This window comes from Tachyglossus aculeatus, chromosome 19 (assembly GCF_015852505.1).
Source record: "Tachyglossus aculeatus isolate mTacAcu1 chromosome 19, mTacAcu1.pri, whole genome shotgun sequence".
Classification (NCBI taxonomy): domain Eukaryota; kingdom Metazoa; phylum Chordata; class Mammalia; order Monotremata; family Tachyglossidae; genus Tachyglossus; species Tachyglossus aculeatus.
Window position 1 is genome coordinate 7036843 of NC_052084.1, and position 21203 is coordinate 7058045.

General features: G+C 39.8%; 1 protein-coding gene across 4 annotated transcripts in view; it reads left to right on the top strand.

The window, feature by feature from the left end:
* The window catches only part of WDR26 (WD repeat domain 26), a 45023-nt gene that overhangs the window by 21122 nt on the left and 2698 nt on the right, over nucleotides 1–21203 (top strand). For 2 of the 4 annotated variants that reach the window (XM_038761294.1, XM_038761293.1), the window contains 8 exons: nucleotides 3077–3215; nucleotides 8568–8708; nucleotides 10882–11001; nucleotides 11980–12125; nucleotides 12391–12469; nucleotides 12745–12874; nucleotides 16691–16876; nucleotides 19086–20449. In XM_038761294.1, the coding sequence (XP_038617222.1) occupies nucleotides 3077–3215; nucleotides 8568–8708; nucleotides 10882–11001; nucleotides 11980–12125; nucleotides 12391–12469; nucleotides 12745–12874; nucleotides 16691–16876; nucleotides 19086–19111 (967 nt within the window). In that variant the 3' untranslated portion in view covers nucleotides 19112–20449. Of the gene's footprint in view, nucleotides 1–3076; nucleotides 3216–8567; nucleotides 8709–10881; nucleotides 11002–11979; nucleotides 12126–12390; nucleotides 12470–12744; nucleotides 12875–16690; nucleotides 16877–19085; nucleotides 20450–21203 lie in introns of those variants that run through there. The other 2 variants (XM_038761291.1, XM_038761292.1) reach the window with 1 other exon arrangement.

Sequence of the window (21203 nt, forward strand, 5' to 3'; positions counted from 1 at the left end):
TGTTTTATATGAAAAGTCATTTGAAGACTTTCGAGGAACAGAATGTTGTGTTCCTTTGAGCTTTGTTGAAAGAATAAAGAGCCGAAAGGCTAGAGATAGGGATACTAATAAAGAGGCTACTACAGAGGTCCAGCTAAGAGGCAGTGAAGGTTCATATGAGGGTAGTGGTTGTTAAAATGGAGAAGCAGCAGTTCCATGACATATACCTTGAAGATGACAACTGAGGTAAGTCAAAGATGACATCACTGTGGCAAGCTTATGTGATAAGATGGATGATGATGGTGTTAGAGATTAATGATGGAAAATTAAGAGGAAGAAAGATTTGTAGAAGGGAAGGTGAGTTCAGTTTTGGGTCCTCTTACATTTCAGGTGTCAGTGGGTCGTCCTAATGATAGCCTAGAAGCAGGCAGTAATACAGCATTGTACAGCAGTTGAGAGATCCAGGAATACAGATTTGGAAGTGCTGTGCATAAATGGGTGTGTTGAGTCTGTATTTTCTGGGTTCACCAAGTGTTAGTCATCACAGACTGAAAATCTGATTTATCTAGCCCAACAACAGCCCTAAACCTAAGTGGTAAACTAGACTAGAAACAGCCCGCCATCTCCCGTCTGGGTGTTGCTGGCATATGTAGAAGCAGTGTGGCCTAATGGATAGAGCGCACCCTGGGAATCAGAAGGACTTGGGTTCTAATCCTGGCTCCACCACTTGTCTGCTTTGTGAATTTGGGCAAGTCATGCAACTTCTCTGTGCATCAGTTACCTCATCTGTAAAATGGGGATTGAGATTATGACCCCTTACAAGGGGCAGGTACTGTGTCCAGCTCTGCACACAGTAAGCTCTCAATAAATATGATTGAATAATTAGCTGGTATGTATCACAGCACTTAATACAGTGCTTGGCACACAGCAAGTGCGTAACAAATACTATTATTATTATTATTATTGTTTTTATATGTATGCAGCACCCCAGTGAACAACTCGAAGGTTAGTCCCGGCAGCCTGGGCTTGTCAGCACTGCAGCTGTATGGGTGCCTCCCATCCCTGACCTGAAATTCCTGGGGTTCCCAAATTGAGACTTGCTTTTCAGGCAGGCAGTGTTCTTCATCTTCAGTCAGTCAGTTGTATTTGAGTGTTTAATGCGTGCAGAGCACTGTAGTAAATGCTTGAGAGAGCATAACATAATGGAATTGGTTGGAGACATTCCCTTCAACTACAGGAAACAAATTTTCCTGCTTATAACTTGACAGTCTCAATGAACAATGGTAGCAGGTAGAATTTAAAAGCTTTGACTGTTGGTTTGGGAACATTTTATTCAATCTGGAAAACTTCATATGAGGGGAATATTAATATTTTAATATATTAAATGTAAAACTCCTTGCAAGCAAACATGAAAACTCCTTTCTTAGGAGACTTTAGAGGGTAATTTTAAAAACTGAGCAGCGCTTCATGTCCTTGTTTAAGGAAGTGAAGTGATGTTGATGGCCATGACTCTTTGACTAACACATCAGTGACAGTCTATAATGGAATGATGCCTACATTCCAGTCTGGGAGCCCTGTAATTTTGTTTATGAATCAACCCATAATATTTTGCCACCTTTTTGAAACCCTTCTATTAATGATTGACTTTTATTTGTGAATCATTATACTAAGTATGCCCTTGGCACGTGTCGGGTGTGCTTTTTAAAGTATAATTGGTAGGTGTGTTATTGCTACACTTTGAATTGTCTGCATAGGGAAAAAATATTTCCAAAGTGAATGGTAGATGTTAATATAAATCTCAAAGTTTTAGTTGAAGAATGTATCAAAATTGGTGTGGTGGTAGTCCATATTTTTAAGACTGTAAAGTGTGTAGTGCTTGTGTACATCAGAAAAACTGCGATTGTTTAAAAGCCACATGGTGGCTGTTTAAAGAAGCTTCTAAAATGATCCTACTTAAGGTTCTGAATACTTCCCCCCCCCCCCCCCCCCTTAAAACATGAATCCCTAGAGGACTGCTTTTTTGTGATATTTGTATTTTCATGGCAGATTTAAAGATTTCTAAACCTGTTGGTCTTTCCAAGTAGTGTTTGTGCTATGATATTTAAAATCATAGTCTTAGTTCTCTAATTCAGATCATGGAAATTTAGATGGTATATTCACATACCTGATATTAAAAAAAATACAAACAATGCTATTCTTTGAAGTCATTTTCAAGCAGCTACTAACCAGTGGGGTCTTATTTTCTTTTGAATTTAGTTTCCATTGCTTTAGCTGCTCCTTTGGAGTAATGGCAAAAGAGGCAGTTTAGAAATAGCATATCTAATCTGGTAAACAGATAAATCAATCAATCGTATTTATTGAGCGCTTACTGTGTGCAGAGCACTGTACTAAGCGCTTGGGAAGTACAAGTTGGCAACATATAGAGACAGTCCCTACCCAACAGTGGGCTCACAGTCTAAAAGATAAATGTGTTTTACACACATTTTTTCTGTGTAGTGCTTCTGACAATCATTTTTTTTCCATCTTTAATAAACAGAGGATTGTTCAACATTCTCTGCAAAGTCAGTCAGTGTTTGGGTGTTTGTTTTTCCCCAAGACATTCTTTGTATTTGTGTTGAATCTAGTTTGGGTGTAAAATTCAACTAAATGCTGCTTAACAAAATCTGTTATGCAACTTTATCCCAATTATTTAAGTAATCTTAGTTCACCTAAGGCCCTGATAGGCAAATGTAGTTAGCATGATTCATACTTAGCCAGTTGAGAAGGAATTTGGTCTTGAGCAGATTAAATGCCTGGTAAAGGCATTTGTGTCTGGTTTAGATCTATTTTAACCAAGGGGCCGTCTTTAAAAATCTGCTTCAGAAAGCATCTCTAGGTAAACTCTAACTTAGGGTGAAGCTCAAGTAACTGATTTTCGTGGAGACACCTGCACTGTTCAAATGTAAATATCGTTTGCTTGGTATGCAATTGGCAGCTCTCTGCTTCCCCCTCAGATAGGTGACATTTCTACATGTTTATTATAAAAACATGTTTGTAATCAAGTGCTATTTCTCATTTGCTTTTGTGACTCTTGGTTTCACTTTGTCTTTTTCTTTAGGAAACAATTTCCATGTTATACACAGCAAATACTTACAGAGCACTGTAATGAAGTGTGGTTCTGTAAATTCTCAAATGATGGCACTAAACTAGCAACAGGATCAAAGGATACAACTGTTATTATATGGCAGGTTGATCCGGTAAGTAGTCCAATATTGATTTTTAGATTTTTATTGAATAAACCCAAGGACCTTTTTAGGGGTTTTATAAGTCCTTGCAAACCTCCATTGTATAATTTAATATTATTTTTAAACCACATTTCCTTTCTCCAGAGCCTCACCTCTATTACCACCTCTTTTACTCCCTTATACAGAATTTGTTAAAATTTAACCCCTTTAGCCATCTTAATGCAAGTTCTGATTAGTCCATGGTAGGTTAGGAAGGCTTTATTGCATCAACCTTCTGTTTTCAACTTATTGCCGTGGTGTGACTTGTGAAATTACACACAAACTTTGGCAAAACATTTCAGGTTTCTGGATTCATTTCTCTGTGATTACTAGGAGAAGAAGGATCTGGTCTCAGGGCAGACCTTTGCGCCCTTCTCTAAACACTAGATGTGCGGTGCGTATCTTTACTTTTTTTTTTTTTTTTTTTTTTTTTTTTTTTAGTCAGTCGACAAGTATTTATTGAACATCCAGGGTACAAAAACACAGTCCCTGCATTCAAGAAGCTTGCAGACTAGTGTGTAAAATGGGAAATATATATACATGACAAATATGCCATTTCAGAAGTACATTAAAGGGAAGAGGTTCCTTCAGTCGTATTGAGTGCTTACTGTTTGCAGAGCACTGTACTAAGTGCTTGAGGTGAATTGAAGGTCCGTTAATATTAATAAGTGAGAACTTCGTTTAGGAGATGGGCTTTAAATTGAACCTAAGGGAAGGTTATGGTTCAGCAGGCAAGTGGGAAGAAATAGTTCCACGCATGCATGCTTGGTACAGCTTGAACAAAGACTCCAAATGGAGGAATAGCTGAGGTTAAAGGTGTAATGAGAAGGCAAGCATGACTGTTTTCAAGTATGGGCTTGAAAAGCCAACTGGACTGGAGAGCCCTGAAGGCAGTAATTAAGAGTTTATATTTTAAAGTTTTGAATAGTGTAGTGATGGGTCGACAGGCCAGACTAAGATAATGTTAGCAGTAGACCATGGTACATTTTGAACATACCGCATGAGAGGCAATGTGGTACCAGCACGGCATAGCGGATCGAGCATGGGCCTCGAAGTCAGAAGGTCATGGGTTCTAATCCAAGCTTTGCCACTTGTCTGCTGTGTGACCTTGAGCAAGTTACTTCACTTCTCTGGGCCTGTTACCTCATCTGTAAAATGAGGATTGAGACTGTGAGCCCCACGTGGGACAGGGACTGTGTCCAGCCCGATCCACTTGTATCCACCCCAGTACTTAGTACAGTGTCTGGCACATAGTTAAGTGCTTAACAAAAACTGTAATTATTATTAGTAGTATTATTATAGTGGAAGAGCACAGGACTGGGAGTCAGGAGACCTGAGTTCTGTTCCTGGCTCTGCCATTTGCCTGCTGAGGGAATTTAAGCACATCATTCATTCAGTCGTATTTGAGCGCTTACTGTGTACAGAACACTATACTAAGCGCTTACTGTGTGCAGAACACTAAACTAAGCGCTTGGGTGAGTACAATACAACGGAATTAGCAGACATGTTCCCTGTCCATAATGAGCTTGCCATCTAAATGGGGAGACAGACATTAATATGAATAAATAAAGAATTTAAAGATATGTATACCAATGCTGTGGGGTTAGAGTGGGACGAATATCTAGTGTCTAAAGAGTGTGTAGAACAGTGCTTGGCGCATAGTAAGTTATTAACAAATTCCATAATTATTATTATTATTATTATTATCATAGATTGAAGTGCATAAATGATGCAGAAGGGAGAGCGAGCTAGAAAAGAGGGCTTACTCAGGGAAGGTCTCTTGGAGGAGATGTGACCTTAGTAACGTGTAGAATGCGGAAAAGGCATACTTATCCGGATGGGAACAAATCAGTTAAGGGTCCAGAAATCTAACTGGTGTAGACTTCTAGCCTGCAGTGAATAGTAGTAATGGTATTTTATTAAGCACTTCTTGTGTGCAGACCTCTGTATTAAGTACTGGGAAGGAATACATATGTGGGAATTAAACATGGTCCCTGTCCCTTGGGGGGTTTATCAATCAATGATATTTGAGTGCTTATTGTATACAAACCACTGTACTAAGCACTGGGGAAAAGTACAATAAACTTGGTAGACACAACCCCTGCCTAAAATGAGCTTTCAGGCTCATCTCAGGGGCTTGGTTAAACTATAAGGGCACCCTGATGACCACTCTTCAATTATTTCATGGAATTGAAGTGAAAAACACCAAAGGAAATGTAGTTTCCCAGAGGAAGTAATGCAAAATATAGTAATGTGATCACAAAATAGTATAAATTAAACAGTGATTAAAAAACAGAATTATAATCAATCAATCAATCGTATTTATTGAGCGCTTACTGTGTGCAGAGCACTGTACTAAGCGCTTGGGAAGTACAAGTTGGCAACATATAGAGACAGTCCCTACCCAACAGTGGGCTCACAGTCTAAAAGAATATGGTTGACCTTCAGTTAGAAGACGATGATGCCGCTGACAGAGCCGGCATCCGTGAACCTGAGTGGCTTTTGAGAGAAAACCTCTTGCACACAGGCCCATCTATTCCATAAAAATACAGTACTGTGCCTTTTCTGGCCCTAGTTGAGCATTGCTTAGACACCAGTGGCGCAGGGGGAAAGGTGTCTACTGTTGCCAGCAGGACATGTGGTTGAGTTGCTTTTGCAGTAGTGATGTGCTGACTAGGCCCTTTACACACATTGTGAGATGGCAGAGAAGCTGTCTGTCGTTCCAGAACAAAGGAACTCTGAGACCTCAACAGCAGTAGACACCCCTCTACCCTCACCCATTTGGTAAACTGTGGCTATTATTGGCATGGTCTGGAAGGGCTGAAGTGGTTTTCTGGTCAGAAACCAAGGGAAAAGCAAACAGACATGAAGACAACAACCAAAAAAGAAAATATAATTGACCTTTCACAACCAGATGGGCTAGAGTTGGAAAACAGCAAGAGCATCCGGGCAGGGCATACTTACATGGTCAATTAGCACTGTAAATCTGTACAAATATATTTCAGAACAACCTCTTAAGACCATGACCATTTCAGTTCATGTTGCTTTGTCCAACGCAATTTGTTACAAGCACTATTTGGTTAACTGGGTTTTTTGTAAGGTAGAAAGAGAAAAACAATCTGTGTGGAGTGCTTTTAATGACATTTCTCAACATGCTGTACCTGAGCATGTGACGAACGAAAAATGCCTTGCCCAGCAACAGCAAAAATGGAAGCAAGTGGATGAATTGATTTAAGGCTATTAAGCACCTACTGTGTGCAAAACGCGGTGCTGAGTGTTTGGGAGAGTGCCATGCAAAGAGTAGGTGTAAATGATCCCACCCACAAGAGCTTAAAATAAACTATAGGGGGATATGTATATAAATGCTGTGGGGCTGGAGGTTGTGGTGGCGGGGGGGATTATCAAAGTTCAAAGAGGAACAGAGACACGTGCTTGGGCAGAAGGCAGGGAAATGAGGGCTTAATCAGGGAAGGCCTTTTGGAGAAGATGTGATTTTAGTAGGGCTTTGAAGATGGGGAGCGAGGTGGTCTGTTGGATATGAAAGGGAAGGGTGCGGCGAGCCAGGGGGAGGAATTGGACAAGAGATCGGCAGCAAGAAAGACTGAGATACAGTGAGAAGGTTGGTGTTAGGGGAAGAAGGTGTGCAAGCTGGGTTGTAGTAGAGAAGGTAGGAGAGGGAGAGCTGATTGAGTCCTTTAATGGTGTAGCCCATCAAGAGCGTGAGGGACGGGTGACACGTAACACAGTCTTGCAAAAAGTGGCGGCATTTGTTACCCCGTGTTTTAAAACTTAAATCCCAAATTTCACCGTGTGGGTGCATATATTTGGAATCCAAGATCTGTTCTAAATTCAAGTTCTTCGAATTTCAGTAGTATTGTTTGTAGATGTTTAAGCTCTGTATAAAGCATGCATGATCTTATTTTGGCTGTGGAGTAGTCACGTGATTTTTTTTTTTTTTCTAGACCTGTTAACACCCTTCTGTTATGTTAGTGTAGAGCTATGGCTTCATTTGGAGAGGGTGCTTTTAGCAAATGAGCGATGCTAATTTCAACTTCATTCAAAATGTTGGCATTTCAACATTTCAAAGGAAGCCTCTCTGCCAGGTGGAAAAAGGATGAAAACTGAAAAGGGGCAGGAAGAATGGAGACCATGTTTTTAAGCATCTCAGGGAAGTACATGAAGAAGGATCCTTCGTTTTATTGTATAAAATCTCAGATGATTTTTTTTCAGCAGTAGACAACTGTCAGAAAACTGACCTGTTTGACAGAATTGTTTTCCTGACCCTGTTCAATCAAATCATATCAGATTTATTTTAGTGGCTTTGGGCTACTTAATTCAGATGTATAAGTTTTTGGCTTGAGCTATTTCCTGCTAATAGCATCTTGGTTTAGTAGTGTAAACAAGTTCACTGTGGGAAGGAGGTTATTTGAAACCTTTATTTTACTTAGCATTTCATTGTTATGGCATTGAAGAATTTGCAGGATCTTAAAGCAGATAGTTAAATGTTCCATATATTTTGATAACCCATTTCTAACTGCATAACTTCAACCTCCCAAATCAGCTTATGCTAAGGAGCTAAGGGAAATCAGATCTTGGCCTTAAAATCACATTTCTCCTTTTGTTTCCTTTCCCCATATTTTCTGGTTGTAATTGAGACTCTTGGATGCATTTTCTACTTGCAGTCACTCATGTTCTCCATCTCGTTCCATTACGAAGGATTGCATTGCTGGGTGTGGAGTAGGGTCAGTCTGTGTGTTGTGTACAATTGAAAATTTTAGTGGGTCCAGAGTGTATGTGTTGGATTTTTGTGTGATTTTTGTGTGGAGGCCTGGTCTTGAAGAATTACGAATAAAGGGGTCCTCATCAGTTTCTAAAATCCACTTGTGCCGATGGCCACTCTGTAGATCATAAAGCAGAAGATATTGTCTGAGAGCTTGAAGATAATATACCCTGCAGTGACTACTTTAATTATGAACGTGCTATTTAGAAACCGCAAAGAATTGAGCAGATTTATTATTCGTTAAATGTCATAACTTTTTTTTTCTTAAATTGACCAGTGACTTGGTGTGGGCCTGTGTGAGTGTCTTAAAAAACCTCTTCTAGCCCTTCAGGTACATAACTTGATCTTGAAAATGTCAGTTTTGTGACTGATGAGCTTTTTGGAAGTGATGTATTGCTCAGTTGGAAGAGTGCTGAAGGTCAGGTTAGACTTCTCTCATGTTAAAATGTACTAACAAAAGTACACCTTGTTTCTTGGCGGTTTAAGCTGTCATTCTGCAGAATAGTGGCACTAAATTCTTAAGTTGTGAGTATGTTGTTTTTCAGGATACACACCAGCTAAAACTGCTCAAGACATTAGAAGGACATGCGTATGGTGTTTCTTACATTGCTTGGAGTCCGGATGACAACTATCTGGTTGCCTGCGGCCCCGATGACTGCTCTGAGCTCTGGCTCTGGAATGTACAAGTAAGCAGCAATCCTCTGCTATCCTATTCTGAACTCAGAGAGCCATTTGATAGCCATGTAGATACCACACTAGCTGGGAAAATGAACTCTCCATGAAACCTTGTCCCTAGTCATCACTGAATTGACCCAGGGTGAAGTTATTTTAGCCAATTATCAGGGACCGTGTCTTCTGCCATCACTGGACTCGCCTTAGGGCTTTGCTGTGCACTGTGTGAACAGATCAAATGTACTGATTGAAGTAAACTGTTATGGGGTTTTTTTCTTAGCTACGGTGAGAATTTGACAATTTAATGAAACTTGTAATAGGCTGAGTGTTGAAATCAAGGCCATTTATGGTAACATTGTAGTATACGAAGCTGCTTCTTCAGGATGAATGATGCTCTTCAGTCAAAACGTGAAGGTTGAGCAAGAGTATGGTTGAAGTTTTGTGAAGGATGCACTGAAATTTTTGAAGGTGGTGATTGTATCCTTATTAGCTCATGTGGCATCTTTTTGATGTCCGTATGTTGAGAAGAAACTTGCATAGACACACATGCCCCCTGCACGTATGCCAGTAGATCTCAGCAGACAGATTGACAAGTTAATTCCTTTCAGTCCTTTGGGTCGTTCTGACTATGGAATTTAATGAAGGCCATGTCTTCGAATGCAGGCCAATTTGCTGTCCTTTGTGGAGCCCTGTCTTGTAGTATAAGGTGTGTTCAAGACACTGTTGAAGTATTATTGCTACCTCTGCAGAATTACTCCATGTCTGTTGATGGAGCCATTTTTTGCTATTCAGTAGATGTGGTATACTTCATTTGGAGACACATGCCTTTGATTTCAGTTGGGTAGGGACCACCTCTGTATGTTGCCGACTTGTACTTCCCAAGTGCTTAGTACAGTGCTCTGCACACAATAAGCCCTCAATAAATATGATTGAATGAATGAAGTGTACAAGAGGCAGTCTTGGGTCTAGGCAGATTTGCAATCCCATGACTTGTTGCATTTTTCATAATTCGATTTGCATTTCATAAGGTGAGCTTCTTTACGTCTCAGAATTGTGATGGGGCTAAAAGGAGGCATTTGTGCGTTGCTTGTTTTGCTGCAGGTAACTTAGCTCTTGAATTGGAGTTACTTTCATCAAAACAGTCTTGTGACCAAATGAAGTAAGGATTAGAGAAGGGAGAGACTTGGAGGCAGGGAGATCAGATATATTTGAGTAGAGGACAGCCTCTACCCTTAAGCTTGTGAAAGGGTCAGCATTGTATATTCACTTACGGATAAAGTGAGAGCTGTTTCTGTTTTCATGGATGAGCAGCTATGTTTTCATTTCCTAAATAATAAGGAAGTAATAGTGATTTGATAAAGAATTTGGGGGAAAAATTTTTAAGTAGTTCTTTTGGAATCTTCTAAGGAGTAGAAGCTTAACTGTTTCAGTTCTCATTATTTTCGACTTCCTCTGAGTCCAATTCTCCAATAGGAGAACTCTGAGCAGTGATCACAATGACACCTTAGATTTGATTGTATTTTTTTCTCCTAAGTATCCAGTCTGAAATGTGAAACTGTTTTTAAATAGCATGTTTGTGATCATTTTATTTCCTCTCTCCTTGGGAATGTCTTAGTGTCAGTTGACATAGTAACATTGCATGCAACTGAGGGAATCCATTAACTGCTCACACCCTCTGGTGACTGCTTTAGTGACCTCTGGAGCAAGGTAGCTGCTAACTATTCTACTATTCTATAGAATATAACTATTCCAAATTTTTGAAGGAGAGGTTTGAGGAAGTAGTAGTTCAAAGGATTGAAATTGGCCTGGAAGGCAAAGCCTGAAAAGTGTTCTAATGCCGTTTCATTTGGAAGTATAATTTTAGGGTCTGTACTTAAAATGCTCTCAAATTTTATCAGATAATATTATTTAGCATTGGGTGAGTTACTATTATTCTTCAAATGGAGTTGGGTAAGAACTATTCTTTAGAGACTAGGTTCCTGGAAGTCAGTGATGTTAGCACCAAAAGTTAATGTTTAAGATGGAAGTTTACTTCCTCTATAGCCATTACAATTTTTAATTCCAAAGAAATCATTCGAGTAATTAGAAACATAATTTCCAAAACACAAACAAGTACGTAGGTACTACTTTTTTAAAAATAATGAAAAACCATTTTATTTAAGGATTTTCTTTTTTCCCCCGCTGTAGACAGGAGAGCTAAGGACAAAGATGAGCCAGTCTCACGAAGACAGTTTAACCAGTGTGGCTTGGAATCCAGATGGGAAACGTTTTGTAACTGGAGGGCAGCGTGGGCAGTTCTATCAGTGTGTAAGTACTTAACACTGTTCCTCTCAAGGTCACTCGTTAGGAAGATAGTTGCAGTTTTTCCCAATCAAATAAAGTAGAACCTTCTGATAATCAGGAGTAGATGTAGACTAAAAGAACTACTTTCCCAATTCATAAGGAAAGCTTTTAAAAGTAAAGGGAATCATCCCAGGTACATGGGGAAGTAAATGGCCCCGATGTAATCATTTCTCTCTGCCTCAACCATAATATTTTTACATAATTCAAGGCCCCTGAATTTAAGAAAAATATGGCACAAAAGGATAAATGTATTTGCTAAACAACAGAATTTCGTTTTGCTAATGAAAATATTTTAAATTTTGTTTCCTTTGGGTACTTAAGTCAACTGAATTTGATGTAGACTAGAGACTTCTTAGATAAGGTTATGCGTATTATTGCAACTCTGGTGTTCTAAGCCGTATTTAGGGTAAAATGGCTACATTTTAGGTAGTAAAACCCATTGGAATCTCTTTTGTCAAGTAGGAACTCCACAGATTTTTCTTTCTAACTTGGGTATTTAAAAACTTCCTAGTTTATCAGACTAACTGGGAAGATGCCTTTTGTGTCCTATTTCTTTAGTAGTAGATAGAATGTGTAGAAGCTTATAAGGTTAAAATTCCATGTATGTTTTGCAATCCCTGTGACATAATGGACCCCTAAAATATGGAGGCTCTAGAAATTCACATATTTCCCACTTAAACCAAATTTAAAAGCTATAATTTAAACATTTTTTTAAACTAGAAAGTAAAGTTGTCTTAAATGAGCCTCTTAGAGGTGACTGCCGTACTTCCCTCCATACCTCCCAAATACTAGGTTAATTGGGAAACACCACACCATTTCAGGAGCCCACGTAATTAGTAAATGTTAAAATTATTAATGTTAGTAAAAGTAATTTTGATTTTTTTTTGAAAACTCTGGTAAATCATCGGTCATTCCAAGCAATTGTAATTTTTTCCTGTTCAGGATTTAGATGGTAATCTCCTTGACTCCTGGGAAGGGGTGAGAGTGCAATGCCTTTGGTGTTTGAGTGATGGGAAGACAGTTCTGGCATCAGATACACACCAGCGCATTCGGGGTTATAACTTCGAGGACCTTACAGATAGGAACATGTAAGTGTTTTCAATAAGTGTATTATACTATCTTATTCGCCTAAGTATTCACTTAACACAGGTTACTCTGGCTTTATTTATGAGGAGAACTCAGATTCTCTGTAGTTAGTACAAAAAGATAAAATCGGATCCGCTTGTCCCATGATGTTAACCTTCAGATGATTCCAGTAGTTGCAAACTGAATTATGTTCTCTCATCTAGGACTGATTGTTCCCCAATTCACAACAAATTGAGTAACATATGTGATGGTTTCTTCTGATTGCAGAGTACAAGAAGATCACCCTATTATGTCATTTACTATTTCAAAAAATGGCCGATTAGCTTTGTTAAATGTAGCAACTCAGGTAAGAGTAAATATTATTTCAAAAAGACACTGAACTATTTCTCAAATGGTTGTTGGAATTTTGAGGTCCTTTGTTTGGGACTAGAAATATTTGTACTATGTTCTGTGTGATATTTAGTTAAAGAATGTGACAGTGGTTTGTGAATTCGTAAACCCAGACTAGAAACTCTAGGGCCAGTTTCACTGGCCAAGCAAAATAGTTTTCTAAAAGTTAAAAAAAAAATTTACTAAAGGTGAGGACTTAAAATTAAACAAACTCTTCTTTTTTGTTTCCAGGGAGTTCATTTATGGGACTTGCAAGACAGAGTTTTAGTGAGAAAGTATCAAGGTGTTACACAAGGGTTTTACACAATTCACTCGTGTTTTGGAGGCCATAATGAAGACTTCATCGCTAGTGGCAGTGAAGGTAACTGTGTGATTCCAGATGGTGTATTTCAAAGCTCTTGTGATTTTTAAAAAAAATTGATTTTTCTCAAATTGAATTGGTGATTTCTACTACAATGGGACTCATACACAGACCACCAAGATGAATGGATCTATAAGAGGTATTTCCCAGGCTGTGAGTTTTCTGGTTGAGCAGCTTTTTGACTTCTAAATATTAGAAATTGTTTACTATATACCTTTTTGAGGGTGAGTTCAGGTGCTGGCCCCAGATCATGATTGACTAATTTATCCTTTTCTGATGGCTGTGCCATTTTTTTTTTAGTGAGGGGAGGGGAGAAATAGATGCTTTTCGGAAATAGGCCTAAGAATTCCAGGGTAATTGACATGTCATGTTACCCACACTAATTCAGTCAGGCAGTTATTCATTGGGAAAAGGAACTGTTGAAAGATATTGCCACGCTAGTGTATTTAAGGCCTACTTTTAAACATTTTTTTCCCTAAAATTACCGGTAGAGATAATTTACTTTGACATTTCCCTTGACTTTACAGGTGCTTTAAAATCTGCTATAGTGCAGTGACCAATTAGGCAGACCGAAATCAGCGTTCATCAGGGTTGTGCTTGACCCTTTTTGTTGATTCCTGCTACTTTGTGGACTGAGGTGCCCTGGTTGCTCACTGGTTCAATTATGACTTTATTACAGTCTCTTCCAAAGCTATTTTTAATGAGAAAGTATCAAGATGTTCTACCCAGGTTTTCTTATGCACAGGAATCGAAGTGTGAACCAGACCCAATTAATTCCCTTGGCTAATGGAAATACTAAATTTAATCCAGTAATAAATGTTAGTGTTTTATCAAATAAGCTGACTGCTCTGAGTTGATGTAAGCCAACTTCAACTGTTAATGTTTCTGGGTTTTGAAAAGTATTTAAGTTCTTTAAGTTGGATGCCTCCAAGGTCCTTAGTGTTAGGGAAAAAAATCTGTTAGGTACCTCTCTTTATTCCTGTACCCTTGAAAGCATCATCTTGTGCATTTAGATTAAATATTAGCAGGTGGCTCCAGTTCATAGCCTTTGGCACAAAGCGTTACCAGGTGAATCCTGTTGATCCTTGCCCACACTGATAGAGCAGATACAGATTAAAAGCCATCTACCTGCTATGTGACCTTGGACAAGATGCTTACCTTCTCTGTGCCTCAGCTTCCTAATCTGTAAAATGGGTATTAACCACTCTCCCTCTCCATACATTGTGAGCTCCATGTGGGACAGGGACTGTTTGAACTTGACTGACTATGTGCATGGCACATAGTAAGAATTTAAGAAATACCACAATTATTAGCCACTTAAGCTGTGCAGCAAAAATGATCCCTATCCTTGAAGAATTTACTGCCAAAAGACAAGGTGGATAGAGGGGGCACAACTATCTAAAGTGAATTATATTGACTTTTCAGTTTTGATAATTGGGGGCAGAAAATGGTGAGGTGAACTGTTGGAATTGTATCTTGGCATAAGGAAAGATAAGCTGTGGGCTTGTGTATTCTCTTATTCCCTCAGATGCCCTTCATTATTGGGTAGATGGATTTGAAGAAAAAAGAGAGTGGTTTGTCAGGCAAGAAGTAGGAATCATTCAAGGCTAAAGATTATTTTTGGCCCTCGGCTTGAATGACCTGTCTCATTTAAAACTCCCCATTGCTTTCCAATTCTTGTCCATATCCAACTCAAGCCTCTTTGCCAAGTTGCTTATATGTACCTTAATCACCTCCCTCGTGTCTCCCCTCAATCTCCCAGCCCTTTATCCCCGCCAAGTTTGCTTTACTATTGGGCCATGTGCTCTTATCTTGGCACTTTTTTCCAGGCTATCTCTCATTATGGGGCCACCCTCCCACTTACCTCAAACTTCCCTTCCCTCAGATTCCCTAAAGCCTCCACCAACTGATAGTCCTCTGCATAATATGAGAGATAAGGACATCCCTTCAACCCCAAATCCTGACCACCTGCTGCCAAAAAAAAAGGTGGCCATATCCTTTCTCCTTGACCTTCTTAGATTATAAATTCCTAGGGGAAAATATTAATTTGCAAGCATCCAAGGGATATACATTTGTGCTATAGAAAGCACAGCAGATTGATGGAGTCGTGTTCTTCAGTCAGCATCACATGAGAGAGGCTAACCCAGTAGAACAGAAGAAGAGAAATTTTGAAAGAAGGTACATTTTCCTGAAACAGACTAGCAGACTCGTAGGGGAAAATAAGTGATAGGGACAGAATGGCAGAGCACTTTGAAGGCAAGGATGGATTGGGAGTTTTTTAGTAGTTTTTTGTGGGGAGGTGTGGTTCATTGATGTGATGGATTTGAAGAGACATAGCATGGACATTGCAGTGAGGAAAGATGGTTATTTGGCTCTGTAAATATGAACTTAATAGGCCTAGATGCCCGTCAAAGTAAATTCAATCCTTTACAAGAACACCTTGCTCTTTTATTGTAACTTGATAATTTGGATGCTGTAATAAGGCTTTTCAAGGTCACCATAGGTTTTTGCAATATTGTTATTGAAGTTTAGATAATCCAGAGTACTTTTTTTGCCTAACCAGGAATTCTTCAGGAAAATTGATATAATTTTAGAGGTTTTTTCCTAAAGGTGGTTTGAAAATACCCTCCATTACTGTCCAATTAAAGCTTGGCTGCTTTGTAACTGGATTGACTTTAATATATCCCTTTGTCCAAGATGTCCTACTGCCCTCATACCCAGAAAATCCAGACCCCTTATTCATATAAATGGCAGACTCCAGACTTTAGCCCAAAACCAAAAAGTTATTCGAAGTCCATCTTTGCTTCATAACCAGGAAGATAAAATATGCAGATATCAATACTCTAAAGGCTGGCTTTCTCTAGTGTTGGGGTTTCATCTCTGATAGGCAAAAAGTCTCTGGCTTCAATTTTAGGAGATAAATTACAGGTGTGAAGCCTGGTTTACCTCTTGGGGTTTAGTGGAAGTTAGTTGGGTCAGTTAATGGTGCAGGTTTGGATGAGGAAACCATTTGGGAGATTAATTTGAATCTCAGAATTACGTGTGAGCTCATTGTGGGCAGGGATTGTCTCCATTGCTGCATTGTACTTTCCCAAGTGCTTAGTACAGTACTCTGCACACAGTAAGTGCTCAGTAGCGTGGCTCAGTGGAAAGAGCCTGGGCTTTGGAGTCAGAGGTCATGGGTTCAAATCCTGGCTCTGCCAAATGTCAGCTCTGTGACTTTGGGCAAGTCACTTAACTTCTCTGTGCCTCAGTTACCTCATCTGTAAAATGGGGATTAAGACTGTGAGCCCCACGTGGGACAACCTGATTACCTTGTATCTACCCCTGCACTTAGAACAGTGCTTGGCACATAGTAAGTGCTTAACAAATACCATCAAAAAAAAATTTTGAACTGGTGTTTTGTTTTTTTAATTATTCTTAGTCCCACCTTGATACAGAATAAAAAATTGCAGTATGGCTAGATAGACAAGTGGCAGATCTCTGCCACAGGAACACAGGAACTCTGGGTTTATCACACTAGGCCCATTTTAGCACCCGTGCACTGATAAAAATTAAATATAAAATCCCAATTCAGTCAAATCATTGGTGGCTAGTTGGTGTGTGTGATTTCCTTCACAGTGGACAAAACAGGTGTATTCTAATGATGTTGGACTCTTTTTTTTTTTTTTTTATTCCCTCCCCCCTTTGGAAAACATTTCCCAAACTTCAGTCACAATTCTCTATTTTTAAAACTGTTGCTAATCGAAATCTAAATGAAAAGACAGGTGGTGCCACTTGATGCATGCAGGCTCATCCTCCTCTGTCTTTCTTCAGATCATAAAGTGTACATCTGGCACAAACGTAGTGAGCTGCCAATTGCAGAGCTGACTGGGCACACACGTACAGTTAACTGTGTGAGCTGGAACCCACAGATCCCATCCATGATGGCCAGCGCCTCCGACGACGGCACTGTTAGAATATGGGGACCAGCACCTTTTGTAGACAACCAGGATATTGAAGGTAACGCAACTTGAAAACGCTATTGGTTGTTCCCAGTTTTCAATAAATTGGGGCAAAATTGGAGTCCTGTGACGCGTCTGCCATTTATGTTTAAACCGTGTGACTGTATTTTATCAGTGTTCCCCCTTTCTCCTGTTAGGGCACTAATGGATTGGGAATGTCACCTGATGATCTCAAATCTTGGGCCTATCTTTGGCAGGTGCAGGGAGAAAGTCCTGGCACAAGCGAGAAAGATCTAGTGGGTTTTGGAGTTGTTTTGGGCGGGGGGTGGGGGTTGTTTCTCATTTTTCTCAACAGTGTTTGAAGATAAATTTAATGATAGCAGCTCCATTTTTATTAAGATGCTGCCTTACTATATTACACGAATGAATGTGTTCTAATGGGGTAAATGTCATTTACTAGATTAAATGATGAGCAGCAACATTCTGTAACAGCATTGAAAGGTTTCTGGTGACCTGTTCAAGGTGGGCATTTAGAAATCATACTTTGCCAACATCCAGTGTGATGCCAGTTATGTGCTTGCCTGGGCAAAGCCCAGGCAAAATTGGTAGAGCTATAATCTCAAGGTGAAAAACCAAAAAAGCAGACTGGAAAACTATCAGTCACGTAAGTCTATCATTAAATTGGAAACAGCAGACCCATGTGATCTTAGGAAATCTTTCCAGAAGATTTTGTAAATGAAAAGCTTGAGAGAATGTGTGGTGTGGATAGAAAATGGTGGGGGGGGGGGGGGGGGGGGCGGGCGGGGAGAACGCAAGGAGAAAACCTGTTTTTTTTTTCTCCTTCCACCCCTCCCCACTGCAAAAAAAATAAGTACTGATAGTCCAGTGAAAGGCCATGAGCAGTAATCAACAAAGAACAAACTTATCAGATCAAGGATTGGCAGGTAAACATAAGAAATGCCCTTTGGGGCTCAAAGATTGATTCCGTCCAGGATTCAGTCAAGAGAGTGGCAGAGGAAGGTTGGAGGAACGGTATAATTACCACCCTCCTTGGCATCCAACCTCATGGTTAAGGTGGACCTTCTAATATCCATAACTTTTTTTTTTCTTTAACTCAACCTAAATTTACCATCCGTAAATATATCTAAATCTTTCTTGAACTTGTTGATGCTTTCCTTATTGTCTAATAACCCTTGGCAATAAAACCCAAGAGGTGGATACTACCTGTTGGGTGAAAAAGTGTTTCCTTTCATTGTCTTGAACCTACCACCTTTCAACTTCAGTGGATGCTCTAAACTAATAACGTGGAACTCTGTGAGCTAAACTTTTGTGCTTGCCTCATCCACCCCTTTCCTGATTCTGTCGATTTCAATCATGTCCTTCCTCAGCTTTCATTTTTTCCGTCCCAAAGAGTCCTAAGCTTTCCTACCTATCCTCTCGTGGAAGCTTCTCCAGTCCCCGGCTTCCCTTCTTGGAACCATCTTCTCATCCTAAAATGTGGCAACCAGAACTGCATGCCAGATTGCAGGTGTGGTGTAACATGGATGCCGTGTGGATGGCTGTCGGGGGGAGTGGATGTAGCTTCCAGGGGGAACTATAGCTGTGCAGGTGTCACCTCATTGGCCTTTGGGATGTTGCAAGCGTTTTGGAGCATGGTGGTACCACTGTCCCAGCCCTCCACTAGCCCCCTGGGTCCTTTGAAAATGGGAGCAGACAGCTCAGTGTGGTGGAGGGCATGCAGCGCGATAGTTTGGTTTCTGGAAGCGCACTCCGCCAGTGAGAAGGCTGCTACCTTCCAGAAGCTATAGACACCAAGCAGGGAGGGGACATCAGTGCTCCTGGTGCAAGAATGACAGTCTTCGTCAATTCATCTGGATGGCCTCTTAAAGTTCAGGCTCCTCTTCACTACATCTTGGAGTTTTGGCCCGTATCATCCGGGTAACAGCATTTAGACAGTGGAAGAGGTGCAGTGGAACCGAGATGACATCCTTTTTTTAGAAAAAAAAAGCCACGTGGGTGTTGCCGAATTACAGGACTGACTCTTGTTGGGGGTATTTGTAACAAATGTGTGACTGTGTGTCCTCCAAACTCCTACCCTGAATGTCAACCCAAGACCTGTTGTAGAGGGATCATTTTCATATGCACTGTCATTGCATTTTGTAGTACCTCAAGGTTACTATTGACACTTCTAACGAAACCTCTTTCTTTTTTTTTTTTCTTCTTCTTCCCCCCTTTCTGAACACATATTTCACCTTGTCTTCACTCAGAGGAATGCAGTAGCATGGATAGTTGATGGCGAATTCGGAACAGACGACTTCTGTTTAACTTAAAATTAGTCGTATTTTAAATGGCTTGGGATTTGGTGCAAACAAACATGATTGATAGCTGGACAGACATGCTCATCATGAAAAAAAAAAAAGAACCATTTCTGAAGCCCGATTGGGGCCAAACATTTACCACCTTGCTTCATAGTAACCAGTTGAGATGAAGCACGTCGTTAGAACGTTGTTGGACACCGTGTTGAATTCCCCCCTCCCCCCCATCGGTTGTGAAGAACTGTGCTACATTCAGGCTACCCATTGAACTCAGTATATATATTTTTTCCCTCCTGCCTTTTTGTCTGGCAGGCTACCATTCTTGTTGCTCTTCTGTGTAATGAAGTTTAAATGCTTGTTTGGAAAACTTTATTTAACAGTTTAGAAGGCTTGATAGAAAGAGTGCTTTAGTCCGAAGAGTATACATTGGATAGGAAAGTATTTCCTTCTCTTGTTTCTCTGAATCTCTCCGCCTTATTTAGCTTGAGATCTTTGCAGCTTGGTTCATGGATTCTAGCCTTGCCCGTTGCGCAGTATCAACTGCTCCAGATGATAAACCAGTGAACTATGTCAAAAGCACTCTCAATATCACATTTGACAAAAAGTTTTGTACTTTTCACAAAGCTTGTTGCCCCTTAAAAGGGTTAACAGCACAATTTTTTTTAAATAAATTAAGAAGTATTTATAGGATTAAAGTGACTTCATTTGTATACATTTGGAACTTAAACCAGCTTAAAAAGTGTCATCTACAATTTAGATATGCAGTATAACTAATGCTCTTCTGGAGTACCATACAAGACCCAGTCAGAAGCAGTGCTTGGAAAGACTTTCACACAGGCAATTCAGAGTAGTTTGGTTTTTGTGGGTTTTTCTTTTTAATTTTATTTTGGTGTGTTTTGTTTAACAAACCTCATCCCTCATCAATGAAATTGGAGAGTCAAAAGTACCCAAAAATGTACCACTATGAGGAAATTAAGGGGGCAGTCAGTTTGGAGTTACAGAAACATATGTTTTGATTAGTCCTCACTCAAGTCATTCTTTCAAACACTAGAACAGATTTGAACCAGGGACTATTACAAGTAATTACAATTACACCTACACAGTTTATAGCCTCACCTGGTTCCTCTTTGCCTTCATACGTGTAGCTGTATTTTCCTTAACACTTTGCCCAACAGGAACACACAGCTTTTGAGACTATTCCCTTTGAAGTTGACATTTTAAATATATACTGGGCTTCTTGCTGAACTGGTGCTCTGGATAGTCTTAACTACCCTCTCCCCCAGTACCCCCACTCCCAACCTCCCAACCACCACCACCACCACTTTTATATATATATATATATATATACATATATATATATATACATATATATATGTATATATATATATATATATAAATTGGTTTTCTGGTGGAAACGTCTTTTTGTTTTGAGTATTTCACACTTAAAATAAGCCAAGCTTGGTATTCAGTGTGCTCTGTACCCTTAATAGTGGTATACAACACACACTTCCTTAAGATTCTTCCTTTATCGTCTCTCTCTTCCCCCCCACCCCTGCCAGTTCTGGTAGAAGTTGCTTTAGAGTGAAGGCGTGGGGGATTTTGCCCAGAGCAGAAGATCATAGTACACTGGAAAAGGGGAAGCTGGTCAGGGCTTGGCTGGGAATTGAGCTCATACAAAAACCAGCTAAATCTTCACAGGCCCTAGCATGGATAGGTCTTCTCTAGGATCCACAGGAAGGATAGGTCATGGAGAGCTGGCATGCCAATGATACTGGGAAAAGTTACAGGCAAGGTGTAGTGAGAAACAAAACTGGCCTTAAGCTGGATTCTCCCAGAGTTTATAGTAAAAGAAAAACTGATGGTCCCTAGGCAACAGATTCCAATTTAAAGACTGTCTTGATGTCTGTATTATAATTTACAGAGATCACCACTTAAGAATTCCTGTCTTTTAGCAGCCTCTAGCTTTAAAACGAGAACGTTTCCAACATCATCATCTCATTCGTTTCTCTAACCTGACTTAAAATTTTGAAATCTAAACATGAATAAACTTCTTCATTGGTAATGGTAACA